We start from the raw sequence: 21,308 nt of genomic DNA on the forward strand, positions 1-21,308 counted from the left end.
TTTTCAACTTTAAAAGGAAACAAAAATATTGCATTCATGCAGAGGCAGGATAACTGTCAGGACCACCCATGGAGTATTAACACAGCTGCATCATGTTTGTGTTCAGTGTGAATTCTGTAATAGATAAAAGCTAAGACTTTTCTAAATTTATCTATGATGAGGAACTACAAGAACACTGACCAAAGTTTAACAAATAACACTAGGGAACACATGAATGCTAAATGTATGTTGTAATAAGCTAATCTCCAGATGACAAAAAACATTAATGATCATTTACCCAATTCCACTTCACTGTTGTCAGATGTAACAGGTTTGAAAGGTGCTTGAATAGTTACTGTAATAGAGAAATATGTAATTTTCATGTGTTAGGATTTTAGATCACATTGCCTCTCACAAATACATTGCTAACAAACCCACTTTTTCTGTAGCTAGGTTGCACTTAACCAATACAGCAACAAACACAAGAAGCTGTCCATTTACTGTCAGCACTGAGCGGGAATGTATAACTTGAAAGGACAAAAAAAAAAGTATACAGCTGTTTTACACTGAAGACTTCAAGGTCTGCTATACCACTGCTTTGTACCTTGGGCAGTTACCCATCCAGGCACACACTGGAAAGCCAACCAAACTGATTTCAGAGCAATTCAGCCCCCTGTTCTACTAATTCTACACCAACAAAATAAGAGTACAGAAGTGCAAATGAGTGGAAAACTGAGGCATGAATGAGTTTTACATTATTTGAGATTTATATTCTACTTCAAAACATCCTGACCAGGGAAACACAGCCTTACTATTCTCAAAGTATTTTACAGTTCAGACCACCCAGCACTTGTGAACCTGTGCACTTGAAATTAAGGACCAAATCCTTCCTGAGATTCCTAATACTATGTCTGTACATTTAGTAAATGTGGAGCATCCACAGTCCTATGTTTCCACGCAATTTGTGTGTGCTCAACAATTCTATAAATAAAATTCTTTCAATCAGAAGACATGCATCTTTGACACACAAGCACTGTATAGCACTTATGTAAGTGCATTCAAAAAGATTAATGCTCACTGCCCTTACAATACTGAACACCACTTGTAAACATCTCAAGAGGAGAAGCAGCTTCAACTAATTTTTCTCTCAGAAGCCAGCTTTGTATATGCTTGCTTTGTTGTCTCAGCACAGTATACTGCAGAATCAAGACAACTGATTTTAAAGTTGGTCACCAGAAAGAGAATGAAGCTTGATATAATCCTGTAATAAAATATCACTTGCTTAAGTCATCCCGGCACGAACAGAAACACAGATGAGAACCTCAGAGCAACCCTCTACTTTTTTTATGACCACATTCTGGGAAAAATCTCATGCTCAAATACAAAGGCACATATTCTGCCTAAAAAATACATTCTCCATAAATACATGGGGAGAAGCAATATATTATTAGCAGAAACAACTGTAAAATAATTTTAATACTAAAATACTGTACTGCAGCAGTCTTTTGAACATTAGAAACTACTTTAAAAAGCTGTAACAGGAAACAAATGTTCAACCAACAAATCTCTTTAAAAAGTACCTACTAGCTAAAGACAAAACATTCCCTCCCCAAAGGACAACTGTTATACTGACAACCCAAAATTCAAAGTTCAACAATTTCCTCTCATCTGCTAAATTCTGCTCCACTCTCCCCTCCACAAGTCTTCAGTAATATGACACTACCTTGAAACAGCCTGATAATATCAGGATCACTTATTTGAGGCTAGCACTGCTGGACACTGGCAATTATTACAAAGAACATGAAGCCTTAATGAACAAATGAAAGACCACTGCAAATAACAAATACTGGAATAGTTCTACTTAAATATCAAGTAAGATTAAGGATTGGAAATAAAACAAATGCCATTTACCAGTCTCTTGCTCTGACATTTTTGCAGATGTAGATGTTTTGGGAGTGGAAGTAACATGAAGAAAATCATGTGAGGCTGGAAAAAAAATTGTGGCTTATTATTTGAAAGATACATGAACCATCACATCACAGCATCATCTACAACCATGGACTTGATTGTTTAGTGTCTGCATAATAAGGAACCGAAGAAACATAAAAATACATTCTGCAAATTAAGCAAAATTAAAAAAAGAAAGAGGTTAATATGGAAAGATGTGTAAAAACACACAAATATGATGCAAAAACCAAAATGAAACATCACAAGTAGAATGGAAAAAAATTCCCATGAGGTTACTAGGAATGTAAGACTGAAAAAGCTCAAGAACACTGGGCAAAGGGAGGCAAAGAGAGAGCAAATCTACAACATGATGATACTGAAACCCATCAAATTAAAAAAACTGGCAAACATAAAAGAACGTAAAAAGTGATCCAGATGACATCACCAGACGGGAAGAGAAAAAAATATCTGCAGCCCAGCCTTAACTGTATGAGTTTTTTATGATAAGTATCTGATTTCTCCACTATAAAAACAAGAGAGCTAAGAAAAGTCCTTTAAGTAATACAAGGCAAGAAACGTAACTTCCCTGGAAATGACCCTGAAGTGCATGACATATCTCAGCTGATATAAAAGCAAGACTGCTACAGACAAAACTGCCACAGTAACATTTCAAGACACTTAATACGGTTCATTCCACTTTTAACTTGCAGTTGACTTCAGGTCTGTAAGCTTACCAGCCTGCTCACGTATTGCCGTGTTACCTCATGTGCCAAAACATACTGCCAGGCCACACAACTGGTCTTGTACACCTGCCAGCGTGAAAGAAGCTATCCTCACAAGCATCTCCACCCGTTGTCGCCAAGGGCCATACCCAACGCCTTACGTAAATACGGCTTTTCATGGATGGCACTTTCACCTCCGCACTTACGCTTCGCACCAACTTCGGCCCAAGAGAAATCGTTTTTTTGGCTAAAAGCACAACAATGACTCTTAGGAGAATTCCCATCTGCACCACCAGATCTTCAAGAAACATCGTTACCAAATTAGGTCGGCAGCACGTCCACGTGCCAAAGGCTGCCTGCCGGTGTTCCGAACCTCAAAGGAACACGCCACGATTCACCACAAGCTGAAAAGTGGCATCATTCTTAACAGCCTAACGTGACCTCCAAAGCGGCAGCGGAGCAGAGCACTCCCGGTTACGGGTAACGGCAACGTAAAGGTGTGGGCAGGTGACAACCGGCCGCCTTGAAAGTCAGCGGTGAAGCAACCAATAGCTGCACCCTTGGGCCAGGAAACCCCAGTGGGCGGCTGAACTGCTGTGCCATCCTCTTGTGCCAGCCCAGCTCAGCCCAGCCGGGATTTGCCTCTTAAGAACGCTGCCGTATTCAAATGTGTCGGACAAAGGAAGACCCGCTGCCAAAACACAAAGCGGCAGGGGAATGGCAGCTGAAGGCAAAGCGCGAGAGTACGCTCTCTACGCAAGCTGTCATTCAGTCCCTGCAGAAAAGGCTCGTCAGCAATGGAAAAAGCATGGGATCAGACAACAGAATCGCAGAATGAGCGTGGCGAGTGCTTTGGCAAGCCAAGCTGCGCCAACAAGTCTTCACACTCTCCATGGAAGATGACAAGGATGACAGGTGGCTTGGGGTCGGAGGCGTGATGGGGAGTGAGAGAACAATAGGGAAAATGGAGAAAAATGACTTGGTTTTGCTAGTTACCCGTCACGGTTTGCTGGGTTGCCAGGGAGGAAGGAGCGGTGGACTTCAGCCTTGGTCTTCGAGTAGCTAAGGTCAAACACAAAAACCACCTTCAGGTCCTCAGACAGGCTGTTGTTGCACGGGTGGTATCAAGACAGAGCTATAAACAAGGAGGCGTGGCCCTGCTCGGGGCAGGCTTCCGTGTCACAGCATCACTCCCCATAGAAGCACGATGCTATCTTTCAACTGGCCTAAGTAGCCCATGGTAACAGAGTAAACCTACAAGGGGAACCTCAAAAAAGGCAGCAGAAAGCTTACGAATGGAGCAGTTTCTAGTAAGGAGACAGAAGGGACCAACCGAATCACGGACCCGCTTCTCAGCACATCAAAGCATCTGAACAGGCTCATGGCTGCAGAGAAAAGCATGGCCAAATAATCAACACAGGAAGGGAATCACTGGCTATTTACCCATCACAGTCCTTGTGGTTTCCAGTGAAGCAGACGAGGTGGATTCCAGGTCCGGTCTCTGGGTTGCTACGGTCAGATAGGGAAATAATCTTGAGATATCCACGCAGTCTCGCCACGGCAGGACAAGCAGCACCGGTCCACGACACCCCAAACGTCCCTACTTAGGGCAACACATGCCTTTTCCTGGAAGAATCTTGTGACTCAGTGACCAAATCACCAGGCAACCATCTTGCCATGGGTGCAACTAACACAATACTCTTAGAAAATCAGTAGCTAAATGGCTCTCCATCAGCACAAAAATGGTTAAATGTCTACTTCACTAAACTGCTCCTTACATTTTGTTGGAAGATGCCAACAGTCGTTGCAGAGGGAACATGGGAGCCAAGAAATTCACCTTTGGATTCAGAATTCAAGATCTGTTCTCACTTTTGTCTGAAATCAACCAAATCCTTCATTCTATGGATCAGAAATATCAGTCCCTGGCACTAATAAAGTACAGTGATTCTGTGCTTTATTAGTGCTTGCAACCAAGTGATCAAAGGCAATTTTTCTGCAGAATTCTAGCACATCTTTCAACCACTATCACTAGTACAGTCCACCATTCCACTGTACACCGAAGAACAGGGAACTTCACTAATGTGATTTCCTCATACTCTCTTATCCCAATTTTGCACAGAAAAGATGCACAACCTAATACATAAACCAGTATAAAATCTAGTCTACGTGTACTCATTTGCACTGTGCATCTTTGCTACACTGTGGGCTTCACTCCAGATGTAAGGGAGGCAAGACTGTTATTGACAGTTTTCAAACATGCAGAAAGATGAAGTTGGTGGTAATAAGGAAATCGTGCCTAGTGACTTCTCTGGGATTTTTTGATATTCCCAACCTTTGGAAACCGAAACCCTTCTGTTCAGGTTCCTTCTATGTGAACCTTTTCTAGCAACATTCAATGACTCACTAAGCAAATCAGTAACTGGCATTTTCCCATGGTTAAAAACTCATGAACTATTCTTAAGAACAGCAGCTAAAGCTTTTTCCACCTATGGAGAAGCTTTTGCATCCAATGTACAACAGGAGCAAATATGACATGTTAGCACTTCTTTAAACCACACTAAATAACAAGCCTCCAAATATATACAATCCTTCATAAAAAAATGGATGACAACCCCACAGCACAATCTAGCTAATAATTTACAAACATAAGAAAAATGAATCTTATCATTCCAACGTTTCATTCTAAACTTCTCAAATTTAGTTGCAGCAGGTACAACTGGTCTCTCTCTCTCCAGTTACACTCTTATACTGAGCAAGTCAGAATAAACCCTCCACTTAGCACAGCACTGCTGTGTCTTTTGGGAGACTGCCTAGATATCAGAAGAACTACAATGAAGAGAGATATCATTACCAGCTGAGATTGGTGGCATTTCTGGCATGCCAGATGTTGTGGATCTTGAAGAAAGAGGCTTCCTTTCACCTAAATCTGGAAAGACAATCTTGTGTTAAAAGGCTTAATTATCTCAGACCTACTGTGGATAGCACAGGACTCAGCAGACAAACATTGCATTGTTAAAATGGAAGCGCAGGGAAATTTGCTTGCAAATCAGCTAGGCATTACTGTGCCTCATGAACGTTACGCTGGTGTGGAAGTCAGTGTGGAAACCATGTGATCTAATTATTCATACTAATGAGAACTCTTATTTCTACTTAAGAATCTTAGCACATTAAGAACTTCGGGTAGTAAGAAAACACCTATTGATCCAGAAAACAGTGGGACAGCCAATAACAAGCTAGTCAAAACAACCTTTTCACTGAAGCATTACCCAGGAATGTATGTTAAGTGCTTAATTCCCTCTCACAGTTAAGGTCTCTCAGCACAGGAAAAAACCTCAACAACTGAGAAAGGCAGGTCCACAGCTGGAAACCTAAATAAGGAGAAAACCAAGCCCAACCAACTAAAGGGAACCCACCTCTATGCCCCCTGATCCTCCATCTACAAAGATGAATGATGAGTGCAGATGAGAATCTAGTTAATGGCAGCAATAATTGGTATGAATTACAGGGATGGTGACAACAAAAGCAATGCAAAGCTTCCAAAAATAGCAGCAAGGATAAAAATGAAAACAAAATCTTTACAAGTAAATAAAGTCATCTTATCAATTTTACCCAGTGCCGTTTCTGACAACTGAGATTCTGTAGTAATTACAGGCATGGATATTTCCAACTCAGTAGCATCTCTAGCTGCAGAAAAAAATAATGTAAATACACCTGAGAAATAGCTTCACGTAAATAAATTAAGAAGAAAGATTTGGGGGAGAGAAATTTTACCTTCCACTGCTCTGCAGAGTATTATTTATTTACAAAATTAACCTCCTCCATTTCTAAGTATTTTAAATATCCTAACTGCTTAGCTGAAGATGTTATTCTAGTTTTCCCATGTGTGCAAATGTTCACAAAGAATTTGAAACACAACCTAGAAATAGTTTTACAGGCACTTGCCTTAAATAACACCTGAAAAAACAGCTCTACAACATACCACATCTTTCCATGAAGTTAAGAATTCTTCAGAAAATTTAGGAAAAAATGTGATTTCAGGAGACTGAAGTCTCTTAGTACCACTTCATTAAGTGGAGTTTCTCAATTTCAGCCAATTTTTTTCAGTCAGATTCAGGCCCAGGTATCCCATATAATAGAATGAACTAATTTGATTGAAAATCATTGCCTGGGAGTAGGATGCTTTACAGAACAGTGCAGCAAAACTGAACTCTTGAAAACTGTATTGGGATGCCAAGAACCAGTAGGTTATACAGAAGAGAACTTAATAAATTACAGCTGCATTGCTCAGAGTGACATTTTGGGCAATGAAGTGCTTTCCTTTCCCTTCCACCTCCTCCTACTCCTTCCTCATTGCCCTCAACTCTTATGCACATACTTGCTCATGTTCAAGCAGTGCTTAAAAAAAACTTAAGAATCCTCATGTATCAAAGGCTACAGGAAAAACAACCACCCATCTCCAAAGCTGTACTTAGTTAGAAAGGTCTGGCCTGAGATGTGCTTACTTTCTTATTTTAAGACAATACATAGGAAAAATCACAGCAAAATTAATATGGACATTGAAAAACACAAAAAGAGAAAGAAAACAGTCTTATCACTAAAAAGTATCATATCTTAATTGACTTTAACAATGTTAAGCCTTGTAAAATTTAAATCTTTTTTTGACACACCCTGCATTATTCAGGCTCTGTAAGCTAGCTGAAGTCTTGCTTTAAACTTGTGCCGTGCCTGATCCCAGGAATTACGATACTGTTATAGGACTTGAAAAACTAACAAATAGGGCAACACTCAGTGCAAGCAGTATGGAACTAACTGTCTGAAATCATCAACATGGAAGCAGTAGTAAACTTTTCAGCACCATCTAAACAAGCAAAAGAGTATGCTTCTAAAATGAGATTACTATAATTTACCAATGTCTGGTATTTTTGAAGCTGTAAAAGTCTGAGCATTAGAAGTAACATGAAGAAAGTCATGTGAAGCTGGAAAATAAAAACAAAAATCACACTTTATTGTTTTGAAGTGACAAGAACTATCATGCAGCAGCATCATATTCTTTTATGAGCTGAAGAACCTTCTAGGTAGTATTTAACACATTATGTTCCACAGAAAGGTAGACTCTGAAATATACAATAACCAATTAAATGTGACTTGAAAACAATTTCCAAAACCATGTGTTAATGCAAAGACACATAATGCAACTAATGACCAAATTGTTACCAGAATTGCACAAAAGGAATTTGAACTATAGAGTTAAAAAGGAGAAATACAAGGCTGCTCAAAAAAAGAGAACAAATTATGAATAAAAATCAGCAAACTGGGACTGCATGGAATTTTTGTCTAGAATTCCAAGAATCAAGAAGGAGGATATCTTGGTGCTGAAATTAGAGAAGGAAAAAGGATGACAAAGCAGGAACTCTACCAAATGAAACATATAAACTGTCTTTTGTCAGACATATGAATGGCTGACACTTGCAATAAATCTCCCCCTTACTAATGGATTTCCTTCAAAAATTAATTTCTTCCAAAAACATATGCATCAGGCACTACACTACTGGCATGCTAATGAAGTCAAATCTTTCCAATAGGCTCTCATCTTACTATTTTTTTTTTTATTTTGGATAACTGTCAGTGGTCCCAGGCAAATAACTAGCTCTTACAAACATCTATAAAATAAGAGAAACACATCATAGAAATTTTCTAAGGACCATCTAGCCAGTGTCTGAATCTTCAATGATATGTTTTTATAGTGTCAGTTTGAAATCTAGGCATTTAGAAGTATGTTTATGTTTATAAAGAAAGGCTAAAAGAAGAGCTACGTTTTCAAAAAGTGTTGAATTTCTGCAGTTTCCATTCACTTCTTAGGACTCTGAGTACTTCAGCAAATCAGGATATTCCACTTACGAAACTCAGGTGTGAGCAGGCCTAGTTAAATTTAGTATTTACGATAAGTTGGATTTACTTTTAAAGCTAAGAATTACATGTTATAGCCGAATATGGAAAAAACTCCAAACTACTAGTTCAATATTTCATATAAAATGTCATAAAGAAACCTGCTATTTGATACAGCACTTTCATACCTGCAGTTATTCTTCATTTATGTCAAACTGAACAAACTATTTAATGAGAGACACTATGTCTCCTCTGAAAATCCCTGTCAAGAGGATTAATCTTTTGAGAAATCATTACCAGATCTGGTTGGTTGCACTTCTGTGGTACCAGGTGCTTTGGATCCTGAAGAAATAGGCTGTGTTTCCTCAAAAGCTGAAAAAAGAATCTGAGCTTAAAATGCTGAGACACCTACGATTTAATGGATTAGCATCAAATAGCTTAGTGAAGGCTGTGCAATTCCAGATGATGCTAATGCAAAGCCAAGCAAGATGGCAAGACGGCCTGAAAGTGAGACAACTGTGCCATGACAACAGGAGACGATGGCTTGCAAGACAGTCCTGTGGCCTCAAAATTTGACTTCCACGTGCCCGAAAGAATTCTTATCAGTAAGGAATTTTATCTTATCAAATTTTCTGGGATAAGAGCTACAGCTATACAAAAAGAAATAAGCTAACAATGAGATATGACAATACTGTCTTTAAGCAGTTTTTAAGCCAGTAACAGTATGTTTTTCAGCTGGTTACACTGACACAAGAACGGTGAATAAGCAGCTCTCTGTGAATGCTGGTAGCCAAGATTCTAAAGCAGATCTTAAAATTACCATTTGCAAATCTACATGATGCTAAGATAATGGAAAAAAAATCATGGAACTAATCTGCTGATTACCTATTTCCATCTCTCTGGTTTCTGCAGAAGGTAGAGATATGGATTTCAAGGCTGGACTCTGAGTAGCTAAGAGCAAACATGAAAAAAAATTTATGATGCCGAGAAAGACACTCTCCTCGCAAGTGGTACAAAATCCAATTTTAACTATAACTACCAAGTTTTTGTTTAGTTTGAAGGTGTCTTCTTTCTATTAATTTTTACCCCATTCAAACTTTGGCATACATTATCTAATCAGAGCGAATCCGTATTACTTAAGAGGTTTGTCTTCACAGTGAAGCAGCTACAACCCAAACACAAGACATATGATCTTCACAGCATTTGAAGGTCTGTATAAGCTGGTTACTATTACATTATGTATAACTATTTTAAAAGTAGGTGTAATGGAAAGAGATGAAAAGAGAACAGTACAATGAAGTAATTGAAATAATCATGAAAGTTAGTAAACAGCATCTTTTATCTGTTATGCTGAAATGAAGACTATTACAAAGACCTTATGGTTATTTCACTTTGAAGTACAGATAACCTGAAGTATGCTTTAATGAAAACAGGGAATCAAGGTGGAACTGGGCATTCTTATCTAAAGGCCATCATGAATGAGTTTCCACCATGTGTAGGTTTTGCACTACTCCCCTGCTTCTAAGAAACAGATCCATTCAACTGTGTGTACAGGCCAGTAAGTACCACGCTTTCCAGTAAACTTATCTGCACCAGTCACTACTTAGGCCCATTTAGGTTATGATATATTTTAAAGAGAAAATTTCTATCTGTATTTTTAACTGGTCTTTATCAAGATGAGGTTTTCTGAAAAGCAGTTATACCAGAATTTTAAAATTAAACTTCTCTGAATGCTTGAGATTGAGAAAAACATTCAAAGAACTAGGTGTAGTGTTCATTTCTAATGTAGGCAATATGAATATAAGCCAAAAAGTGAACAGAATTTTATTACGTATATTTAATATCCTTTCCCATTTTCTTTCAATCCAGTTTATCACATTAACAAGTATGATCCCAGGTTATTATCCTTATATAGTTGGACTCAGCAGTTGGACTAAATGATCATTGTAGTCTATTCTATATTTATAGAGAAGAAAATAATACCAACAAAAGCCTTATGATTTACAGCTTTTGGCAAAAGGTTCCATTGATCCATTTACATCCAGTAAGAACTACGAGAGATCTCCCAAAGGCATCAGAACATTGAAAGGCGTGTTAACAAAGCTATCTTTTCATAAAGGTTTGAATTCAAAATATACCGACCACACAGAAAGTTTATAAAAGAAAGGAGATGTCTCCCTCTGGTACAACTGAGATAGAAAAATAAAGAGAAAAAAAAAAAAGTCTTCAGGGGAACGAGGGCAGAATACAGGTCACACACACTTAAACTTCAGACATTAGATTTTGCTTTCTTTGCTGATTTTATGACAGCAGGGGATCAAAGCATGCAGAGGCACAGAAGTCTCCTCTGTACAACCCCCTCACTCACTCTCACAGAGTATCTGTGACTTCAGCATTGACTTCATGGGGAGCACAGATGCTCCAGCTGATCTGATGACTGGGCCCAGCCTCACATAATTAAATCCCACTTCTGTGAAGTGGAACTATTTGGCAGGAATGGAAGACATGAGAACAAAATCAGAATAAATACTTGAATGAAACATATATTTTGCCTCAACTGTTGTTATTATTTTACCTTTATCGCTGAGACAAACACAGGATTAGGTTATTATTCCCCAGCAGAAAGCAAAAATACTTCCCATCCCTAGTAATTTTCAAGTTTTCAGCTACATTTATAGCAAATAGGTTCTTCCATCACCAAACGTCTCTCTCCAATGCTGCCTCTAACTGGATTTAACCAAACTTCTTTCACTACAATGAAAACAAGTATGTATCGCCATCCCTTCAAGCATTTCTGGGAAAACAGCTGTCAAAAATTGTGGCAAATTAAGAACAAATTGTGAAGATCATTTTCATGTCCTTGAGAATTTGGTTCAAATATGCATTTCAAGAACTAAGAGCTGTTCCTGGAAATTATTTTAAAATTTGACAGACTGCATTAAGTCATCTAAATAAACCAGCAGTATTATATGATAGCTTCCTGAATAATGCTTAGTGAAATACAAATCCATATTGATTAAAGGTCACTCCAGTTAACTAGTGTATTAGCTGTTTACATAGACAGCAGCAACAAGCAGTTGTTTCGGTAGAATGAGATATTTATCATAGAATGGTTTGAGTTGGAGGGGACCTTTAAGGGTCATCTAGTTCAACCCCCCTGCAACGAGAAGGGACATGTTCAACTAGACCACACTACCCAAAGCCCCATCCAACCTGCCTTTGAACACTTCCAGGGATGGGGCATCCACAACTTCCCTGAGCAACCTGTTCCAGTGCCTCACCACCCTTATTGTAAAAAATTTCTTCCTAATATCTAATCTAAATCTACCCTCCTTCAGCTTAAAGCCATTGTCCTATCACTACATGCCCTTGTAAACAGTCCCTCTCCAGCTTTCTTGAGGCCCCCTTCAGGTACTGGAAGGCTGCTATAAGGTCTCCCTGGAGCCTTCTCCATAGTTATGACTAACACAATGACACAGTGTAGAGAAATACAGGCCTGTTATGAAAGCAAAGGTCTTGAGAAGGGGAGACACAGAATATGGAGGAGTACAGGCATGGGACGGTAAGAGATGGGGACCAGGTGTAACACTGGAGATCCAATGCCATGAACAGCTCAGTGATGTTCAGTTATAAAAACTCACACCTGGAGCTGGACAAAATTTATTTTAAGGACTAACAGCAAGAACACAGAAATAGTATCAACATACACAAATAGCACCATGTATGGTAAATTCAGATGTAAGGTGTCTCTCAGCAGAAGAAAGAGAGAAGGAAGAAATCATCAACACAAACAACATATTCCTCCCAGCACAGGACTTCAGATGCTCATAACTTGCTGAAGTATCGCCACTCACGACCAACACAAGCATGAAATCACCAAGCTTAGGACCCAAAGGTGTAGGGGAAGGGTGAACAAAACACCAGGAAAAAACGTAGAAACTAAGAAGTTTGTGTGTTTCTATTTTCATTATGTTACTGCTATTATTGAGGCTTTTTCTGTATGGAAGTACTCTACCTGCATTAATATTCTTTGTTTTACTGTAAGAGTTCAATCTAAACTAATGATGATTCTTGAATTAGGTAAGACTGTTAAGATTTCCATTACACTAACAATAAATTCTTGTCTTCATATGCATATACATGTATATATGTAAATACACATCTATATATATACATACATGTAAATGTGCCTGTATATATATAAAATATAACTTTAAAAAAAAGAAAGAAAAGGTGTGTTTCCTCTGTGCCCTTAAGAAGATTCTGACCGTAACATTTTGACCCTAAGACAGGTAAAACTATGTTGAAAATGTGAGTAGTGCCATACTTTCTTAAATATCAGGCCTTTGCAAAGTGTCCTAACGTTCATCACCAAGCGACTAATGAATTCAGAAGTAAGCACACACAACAACACATCAACAACATCTACAAATTATGGCACCATTTTAACCAAATATACAAGTATTTGGCAAACTACATGAAAACCCACAGAACTGATGCTGGCCGTAACAGTACTCCAACTCTGAAATACAGTCAGTCTCTGAAGCTATGGAGTACTTCCAAGAAAATTACAAAACTAAGAGTACAGATTTTACCTAAATATATATTGCCATCGTCACTCTATAGATAAAAGTTAGCCCATATATCCTCACAAGCTTTTGTTCGTTTGTTTAAATGAAGCATTAATCTGGAGCATCCTGTCGTGACAATAAAGCAAAACCAGACTTAGAATGAAAGAAGAAATTTCCAGATTTTGTGGAAAAAAGCTAATGGCTACCATATTTTACATACAGAATGGTATTATTGCAGCTGAAGCATAAAAGCTATCAGCCACAGAAACAGCAAAAGAATTAGATAATTTTCCACTCAAGTTTACTCAAATTTACAAAGAAAGCAATTTACAAAGAAAGCAATTACCAAGTTCTGTCAATGGACTTTTTGGAGCATCAGAGATTCTGGATCCAGAAGGAAGTGGCTGTATTTCATTAGAAGCTATGATAAAAGAAATTATCAAGGCTTTACTTGATTAAGAATATTACAAGACACAGTATGGAACTATATTTTGGCTTATAAACTGCTCCTGAAACAAATGATAGTTAATTAAAAAAAAAAAAAGTAGTTCCAACCTAGAAAAACAACACATAACGTTGTCACTTAAAAAGGTGTGTGGAATATGAATGAAATCACCTTTTCCCTAGTCATAATATAAAGATTCATTGATCACGGGAATTTGATAATGAACATCCATCAATAACTATGATCACCTAGTCTGAAATTAAGCAGTGACTCATCTTGATTAAATTTCATATTTTAATCTTTAAAAGCATGGCAAAAAACCAAGCAAGGTTGATTATGCTTAAAAAACTGATTAAAAGTTAGAAAGAAAATTAGATTGACTGATGGTTTATAGCTTCGGTAAATTCTGGAAATCCGGTTACAACTGTAAATGAAAAAAGACAAAAGAGAGAGTATGACATTAACATAAATCAATAGGGTTATGGACAAGCATTAGCAGTCCTCTTCATGGGAATATCTGTATTTCAGTCCTGTAAATGCTGATTATCTTTTCCTTTATCATACATCATCCTGTATGTACACCATCTGCGCTTTAGAAAAATCCAATGAAAGTTAAACAAACAAACAAAAAAACCCCCTGAAACCCAACAACCACAAGTTTAAATTTGTGCTCATAATTTTGCATGGTTTAGGGATTAAAATACAGGCAACAAAATCAACACTGGAGAATTTAGAATTCTGAATGCATGGAGTAATTAGATGTGGCTCCAAACCACAAAACTAACAATACTACTACTTGGATCAGAAATCTCTCATTCTGAGACATCTCTATGAAAAAAATCAGTAGAGCTCTTTTTTCCTCCAGGACAAATACAATTATATTATGTCAGATGCAATGTAAGATTTTCCTTTTGCATTACTGTTGATGCTACCTAAATGAAGCTGTCATCGGAAGAAAATCAAGGAGGTAATTATTTCAATTCTATCACTGAAGTTAATTTTACTGATGCAAATTTTATGTGATGTCAATTATGCAGATCATATAGACAGAAAATATTACTTTGAAACATAAAATTGAATCACCCAGTTAAATTTGCTAGCAATAATCATATCTATAACAACCACAGTCCAACCAGCCCTAGATGCATTCTGCTTTACATTTCACATGTGAGTTGCTGGAAACACAAAGGGAACCAGAAATTTTTAATTAGGACTTCCTTTGGAGTCAATACAAAGGGGATGCAGCAAGTAGTAGAAAAATTCTGCTGGAGATGAAAGAAGCATTTAATGTACAAAGAAGGTAAAGAGCAGCAACATTAGTTACCCAGTATGTTTTGAGTTTGCACCAATTCGGGTTTAGGCGTTGACTTAAATTCCGCGGGTCCATGTTTTTTCTCAGACTGAGCTAGAAGAAAGAAGCTTTATTTAATTTTGAATCCCCCTGAGCTTTTCTTTATCTACTGCCCAAAGCCCACTGCTTTTCTTACCACCATTTTATGTCACCTGATTAGAAAAATTTCTGCAGCAGCTCAACACCATCATGATTAATATTTATTTTTGTTTTCAGATGTGACGTCTGTATGATGTTTTGGATTTATTTTGTTGCATTTTTACAAAAGCAAAGGAAAATATGTCACAAAGAGCAAAGCTAGGATCAGAAGCTCACACTATACTTCCCAAATTAATTTATGATATACTTTATAAACAAGATCCATTACATCACGAAGTGTATTTACAAATATTTTCCCTGCTATTCTGGATTTGGTTTAATCATTCTAATATAAAAATTATCAGGAAAAGAATAAAGATTCACCTATAATACCTTAGATCTTTCATTTTTCCAGTAATAATATAATAGGCTTTTGACTTTCATTCATTCTTCTACATCTTCAGAGTAAAGCATGGGCAGTTTATTAAACAGCCATTAAATGTATTTAAACTGAATCACTGACAGTATTTTAATAAACTAGTGCATAATTATACTCTTCCAGCTGTTTCACGCAACATTTAATTTCTACGGTATGCAAGTCAAGATTACTTTTTTCCTCTCCATCTTGCTGGAGGTCCCATAGCATTTAATCAGTCATACAGTACACACAACTGTGTGTGTGACAAAGTTTATTGATATGGAATATCAATATACCAGGATGGTAAAGGTCTCAGCCTTGAATGTGATAAGAGCATTAGTTCCCTCCACAGAGCAAACTACACAGTATTTAGCACATACTGGCATTTAGACATGATCTTTAATATTGGTGATCAGCATCAATATAGCACTAAGTTTTAGTATGCAGTTTAATAAAAGATTGCTTTCTTTTATACAACAGAAGAGAGTTACTTTTGTTTTTCCAGCACGCTCTCCATGCTTTTTGCACAATCTACTGAGCATGCTTCAAGCAAGAACCGATCATGTAGGTTTGTAAACTGACATTTCCTGAACAAAACATGCTGTTTTCCAGATTCTAAATAGCTACATAGATGCTACTACAGTTACAACCATTACCCTATTTTCTCTTTGGAGTATGGTACTTTTCAATGCCACAAAAGCTGGAATCTCCACAGATGCTGCCTTGTTAGGACCCAATTCAGCTTCTACTAAGTCAGCTACAGTGCTGTTACTGTCATCAGTGGAAGGAGGATTTTGTTCTACAGAGAAGTTAAAGCACTTTATCTCTATGAAGCTCGTGGGAGAAAATTCACCCAGTAAGAGACTCAGAAACAACTAACAAACTCATTCTTCAGAAGTACCTCAGAAGTACTTCAAAAGCTAACATTTCTTATTGGTGAAATGTAATCATGAAACAAAAACAACAAAACATTAAACATTAAATACAGAAATTTAGAACTCATTATGCTTAGGGGTTTTTTTAGAGGTCAGATGGTTTACACTCACATGAAGCATGTCTCTCGTCAGCTAAGTTAACTTAGCAAGCTGAACAAGAAAAAGCATGCCTAGCATTGGGACAAAAGAAATCAGGCTCTCCTCTATTTTGCACAGAACATTGTAGGGATGACACAGAACAACAGTGGACATTTTTATAAAAAAAAGGTATAGGAAGCAGAAAGTTTAGGTTTTAAAAGTTAAATTAGAGAAAAAGAGAGAAATGCCTCTGATTTTTCCAGTGCAACCAGGCTTAATGTGCTGGTTCAACAGTAGCTGCAAAGTAAATGGTTAACACAATCAAGCGCGGTACGTTACTTTACTATCACAGCATGGAATACAGCAAAAAGGCATTTAGGCAACATTTCTTAAACTATTTTTCCTCTAACTTCTCTTGACCCCCTCATTCATGTTCCCATCTTCTTCCACAACTGGAATTAAGATATTTTGTTGGAAGTAATAATCTCACTCCTTCTCACATTCCACATGAGCACAAGGGGAAGCCTTCAGGGGCCAGGAGGAAGACAACTTGGTGAACATGGCAACAAAGGAGTTATTTCTATGACATATTAACCCTGGCTTATATTCTCAGGTGGTATTTTTCATTTCAAGCCTATTCTCTATCTCACAAATCTACTTTGATAAATTTCTGGTACAATCCCTTGCATAAAGAAATAACTTGTTCTTATCTTTTATACTAGTTCTTCCATGTCCTAGACAAATAGGCTGATATTTCTGTTGGTTAGCTCCAGCTTTCCTGTGAAGTTAATAAAAAGCCTCACACTTGATTTGACTGAAAGAAAAAGTATAGTGGTAGTTTGAGGTACATTAGACAGCATTTTAAAGATTGAAGGAGGAAAAAAAAAAATTATGAATTCGTGCTGTTAAGAATAAATTAGTCCTAAGTGGAAAATATTGCAACAAGCTTGGCAAAAACAAAGCATGAAAAGAGCTTACTAACCAGTCTTTCCATGGAAGCGCATGCCAAGGGAGGGGAGGCCTGAAATTAAGAAAATGATGGGATGCCTGGCTGACAAATACACCAAAAAAAGTTACTGAACCACGTCACATCAGAAAACACACCCTCTGACAAAGACCCAGTGGAATACAAGAGCAGCCCAGCTCAAGGAGCCTTTCAGATAGTCTGCTTGCTGAAATGCTTCAAGCTCCTTTCTTCCCTTCTTGCAGGACTGATGACACAACAGCTGCTACAGCACACAGCTCCTTTTAAATCAACATTCTGTTGCCACTTCTGGCACCAATCCTTACACCTTTCACAACAAATAATTACTCAAAGACTCCAGTATGATTTTCAAATAGGAAAATCTGAATGAAACATAATGAAATAGATCTTATTGCTAAACTCAATAAATTGTGCCTGTATATTACCCTGTCTCTGAAATACAACCCTTGCAAAGGGCTGGGGCTCAGATCTCTTGCTTAAGTTACTTGTGAAAGTCTGGCTCAAATGCTTAAGTACTCAAGTTATTTTTGCATATGCAATGGCTAGACAGAAATTATACTCAAAGAACTTCTTTTTTCTTTTAAAGGATTTATGTTCATTTCCCTGTTTCCTGCCACTCTGTTTTATTTTTTTTCTCTTTAACAGAAATACTGTAACCACAATGCATACATTCTTTAATGCAAATACTGTGACATGCTCATACTTTAACATGGGACACTGGTACTGTGATCAACAAAGAATGACTGAAAGGAATGGTCACCACAGAAAGAGAGACACGGAAGCAAAACAACAGAGGAAGCATGAACTGGAAGATGAAAATGATTCTAAATATTTCAGTAAATAACTAATGGTGTGATAACAATAAGAACATGTTTAGTTGTAACAAATGGTTACATATCATTTTTCACTAAAAAGATAGTACTTGCCAATTTTTATCAAGTACTACAAAACACACTATCCAACTTCATAAACACATAATTCTGTGCTATGTCTAGAGATGACAGTGTTTATGGTTAGAATTACTGCATGCCAGGTATGCAAACATAATTACAGAATGCAAAGGAAAGGAAACAGAGTGCACTGATTCTCTCCTCCCAAGGTGGCAGAACTCTGGCCTCAGATTTCACACTGTTTACCTGATTAACCAGTACATTCCAGCACAAGGAATGATGTATTTTGATCAGATGAATGCAAGCCTGAGGACCAGGATTTTGCGGGAGAGCCGATCACCTAAATTTATGCATTCAGCTCTCACTTTCACGAAATGGCAAAATTCTATTAAAAATAATTACAGATTGCTTGTTCTGCAGTTATTTAGACAAAGCTAGTAATTTAGTACAATAACTGCAGAATTTAAGTCCACAAGAGAACTCAAACTGTAAAACAAACAAAAAAAAACACTGGAAAAAATATTCTTTACAGTTTTTAAAAAGTATCCACATGTTTCCAATTAAAAGCAAGCTGTTTATTACACGCAAGCTAAACTTTTAAAATTCAGAACCCCCTTTGATAACAGGAGGAGCATCTTTGTTTTCCTCTCAAAATTTAGGATGAACAGAAAATAGCTATCCATATGAAGGTTTTGTAGAAAGGAATTGATGGTTGAACCTAGAATTTGGCAAATACACTTACCTATTGAGTGGAGAATAAAATTCTGCAAACATTTTTCAGAGGGGAAAAAAAGATGGATTTTTTAATCTAAAAGATGGTTCTCAATCGTTACATGATTTTGCTGCATTACTTCGTCCTACATCTTTTTTATTTCCTACATATTCTTCGGCAGGGTTTTGTTTGTTCGTTTGCTTGCTTGCTTGTTTTAATTAAAGACTGAGTTGGTCTGATGATGTAAACTATGGTATCTTTGATATATTTAAGGAATAAAATAAACGCAGTCATATTTAAGGGCAGCATATGTGTGAATTGTGTGATTGCAAAGGAATAACATGCTACACCTTTTCAGGTGGCCAGGAAATACTTTATTGATGGAATAGAGTAATGCCAGCAAGATCACATATGACTAAACTAAACCAAAGCAAACCTTTGCTGTATTGTTTCCTCAAATTCTTTTTTCATTTTAAAGTCTTACCACAAGTTGGTAGTCTATGTTACATTAACTTGTTTTCTAAGCAAATGAAGACAGTAAATCTTGTGAGTTTTACAATTTAACTTCATTTTGTGAACAGTTTAAGAAACTAACATCTGAGCATGTCCTCTTAAATAAGCGATATTTTTTCAGCCACAAGCAGATGACAAAAAACTTCAGTCTTCCAAATATACAAGTTAATATATATTTCACACACGCATAACCTTGAATATGAGTCTAGGATCAAATTTTATATTTGTCGTGGTTTAACCCAGCGGGCAGCTATAACCACAGAGCTGTTTGCTCACTCAAGTCCCCCACAGTGGGATGGGGGAGAGAATCAAAAAGGTAAAACTTGTGGGTTGAGATAAAGACACTTTAATAGGACAGAAAAGGCAGAAAATAATAGTAACGATGGCTACTAATTCAGCTACATTATCCTCCTGTTTTCCAACTACTGCCTTTAACTGCAGATCAAGCAACATAAAGATGGATTTAATTTTAGTTTATCTATTTGGCAAGGATATTCCACAGAGTTTCTAAAAATAGAATTTTCATTACCTGGGAGGGACTGTGGGGAGATTTCTTGAACTTCTGGTGTTTTGGACTCAGCAGGCCATACTTGAGTTTCATTCTTAGCTACAGGGACAAAAACATTAAGAGAGTAACTGCAAAGCTGTGTCTTCTCTGTTCTACTACAGATTTGTTTCTGTCACACCTCAGTTTGCCGAAGTAAATCAACATGGACAAATGTGGAAAGCTGAACTCCTTTAGGAATCAATGAACTTCCACTGCACAATCAGTACAAGTATCTATCTAGCTATGTTGAATGCGTGCATTTTTGGTATTGTTTTGTTAATTAAAAGATTCTTTAAAAACAAAATTTACAGCAAGGAACTGAATGCCTTATGAATCATTACTTTCACAATGCAAAATAGTTCACAGTGTTTTTCATTTGTGTAGTATTTGAACATTAACAGTAAAAATACTTTTCAAAAGTCGAAGATGTAATATAGCTGTAAGCATTATACAAGAATAGTTAGTAAATTTTCAAATACAATGGACTTGTCATACCAGTCATGTCCTTATTTTCCTTTACATTATTTCTAATGATTGTAGTGGTATGACAATAGCCTTCTATTCCAACAGATATAAAGATATTTCAGCAGTGGATATAGGGAAAATTAGGGAATAATACACCTGTTGGTTTTTTTTCCCCACTGAGGAATAATACAATATATTTTGTGGGCTTTTATCTAGACTACTACTCTTTTAAAAAAAAAAAAGAAAGTTTTTTATTAAGTAAACAGAAAAAAAGACTTTGAAAATTCAGTATATATGATATTCTGTAATACATTATTTTAACTCTTCTAAATAATACAGAATTAGAATACTTGCAGTATGTCAGCGAATCCTATTTAGTTGTAACTTCACACACAACATAAGCCTTACTGCATTTTATCGTAGACCTACACCATTCTCAGGCATCAGTGAAGGATACGTGTATAGATTTGGACAATATGTCTTTTTGTCAATTATTTTATACATTTACATTATTTCTCGGAGTATTTTTACTTTCCAAGCAATGCCTCTTCCTTATTTCACACTCCTTTGAAAATCAGTAGTCACTTGTGTGTACACTCATGTACTTCATGTTCTCTGGTAAGGAACACGTAGTAAGCAGAACAAAACATCACTTGTCTGCCCTGGTTATTTTCACAAAGGTGTTTGTGCAATTTACCGTAAAGAGCGGCTCCAAACTGGCATCACACCAGCTATCTATTTTAGACCTATCAGAGGATTTAAATTTAAAAGTCCAAGTTCTACGTT

The 21,308-nt window shown here is 37.0% G+C and overlaps 1 protein-coding gene across 6 annotated transcripts in view; it reads right to left on the bottom strand.

The window, feature by feature from the left end:
* Positions 1 to 21,308, bottom strand: part of ABI3BP (ABI family member 3 binding protein) — a 165,093-nt gene that overhangs the window by 82,332 nt on the left and 61,453 nt on the right. For 3 of the 6 annotated variants that reach the window (XM_054813851.1, XM_054813855.1, XM_054813852.1), the window contains exons 10-21: positions 20,040 to 20,117; positions 14,875 to 14,955; positions 13,452 to 13,526; positions 9,420 to 9,485; positions 8,832 to 8,906; positions 7,556 to 7,624; positions 6,258 to 6,332; positions 5,500 to 5,574; positions 4,092 to 4,157; positions 3,645 to 3,710; positions 1,891 to 1,965; positions 278 to 334 (exon numbers count right to left, since the gene is read on the bottom strand). In XM_054813851.1, coding sequence (XP_054669826.1) covers positions 278 to 334; positions 1,891 to 1,965; positions 3,645 to 3,710; positions 4,092 to 4,157; positions 5,500 to 5,574; positions 6,258 to 6,332; positions 7,556 to 7,624; positions 8,832 to 8,906; positions 9,420 to 9,485; positions 13,452 to 13,526; positions 14,875 to 14,955; positions 20,040 to 20,117 — 858 coding nt within the window. The remainder of the gene's footprint in view (positions 1 to 277; positions 335 to 1,890; positions 1,966 to 3,644; positions 3,711 to 4,091; positions 4,158 to 5,499; positions 5,575 to 6,257; positions 6,333 to 7,555; positions 7,625 to 8,831; positions 8,907 to 9,419; positions 9,486 to 13,451; positions 13,527 to 14,874; positions 14,956 to 20,039; positions 20,118 to 21,308) is intronic. The other 3 variants (XM_054813854.1, XM_054813853.1, XM_054813856.1) reach the window with 3 other exon arrangements.

Source organism: Grus americana, chromosome 1 (assembly GCF_028858705.1).
Source record: "Grus americana isolate bGruAme1 chromosome 1, bGruAme1.mat, whole genome shotgun sequence".
Classification (NCBI taxonomy): domain Eukaryota; kingdom Metazoa; phylum Chordata; class Aves; order Gruiformes; family Gruidae; genus Grus; species Grus americana.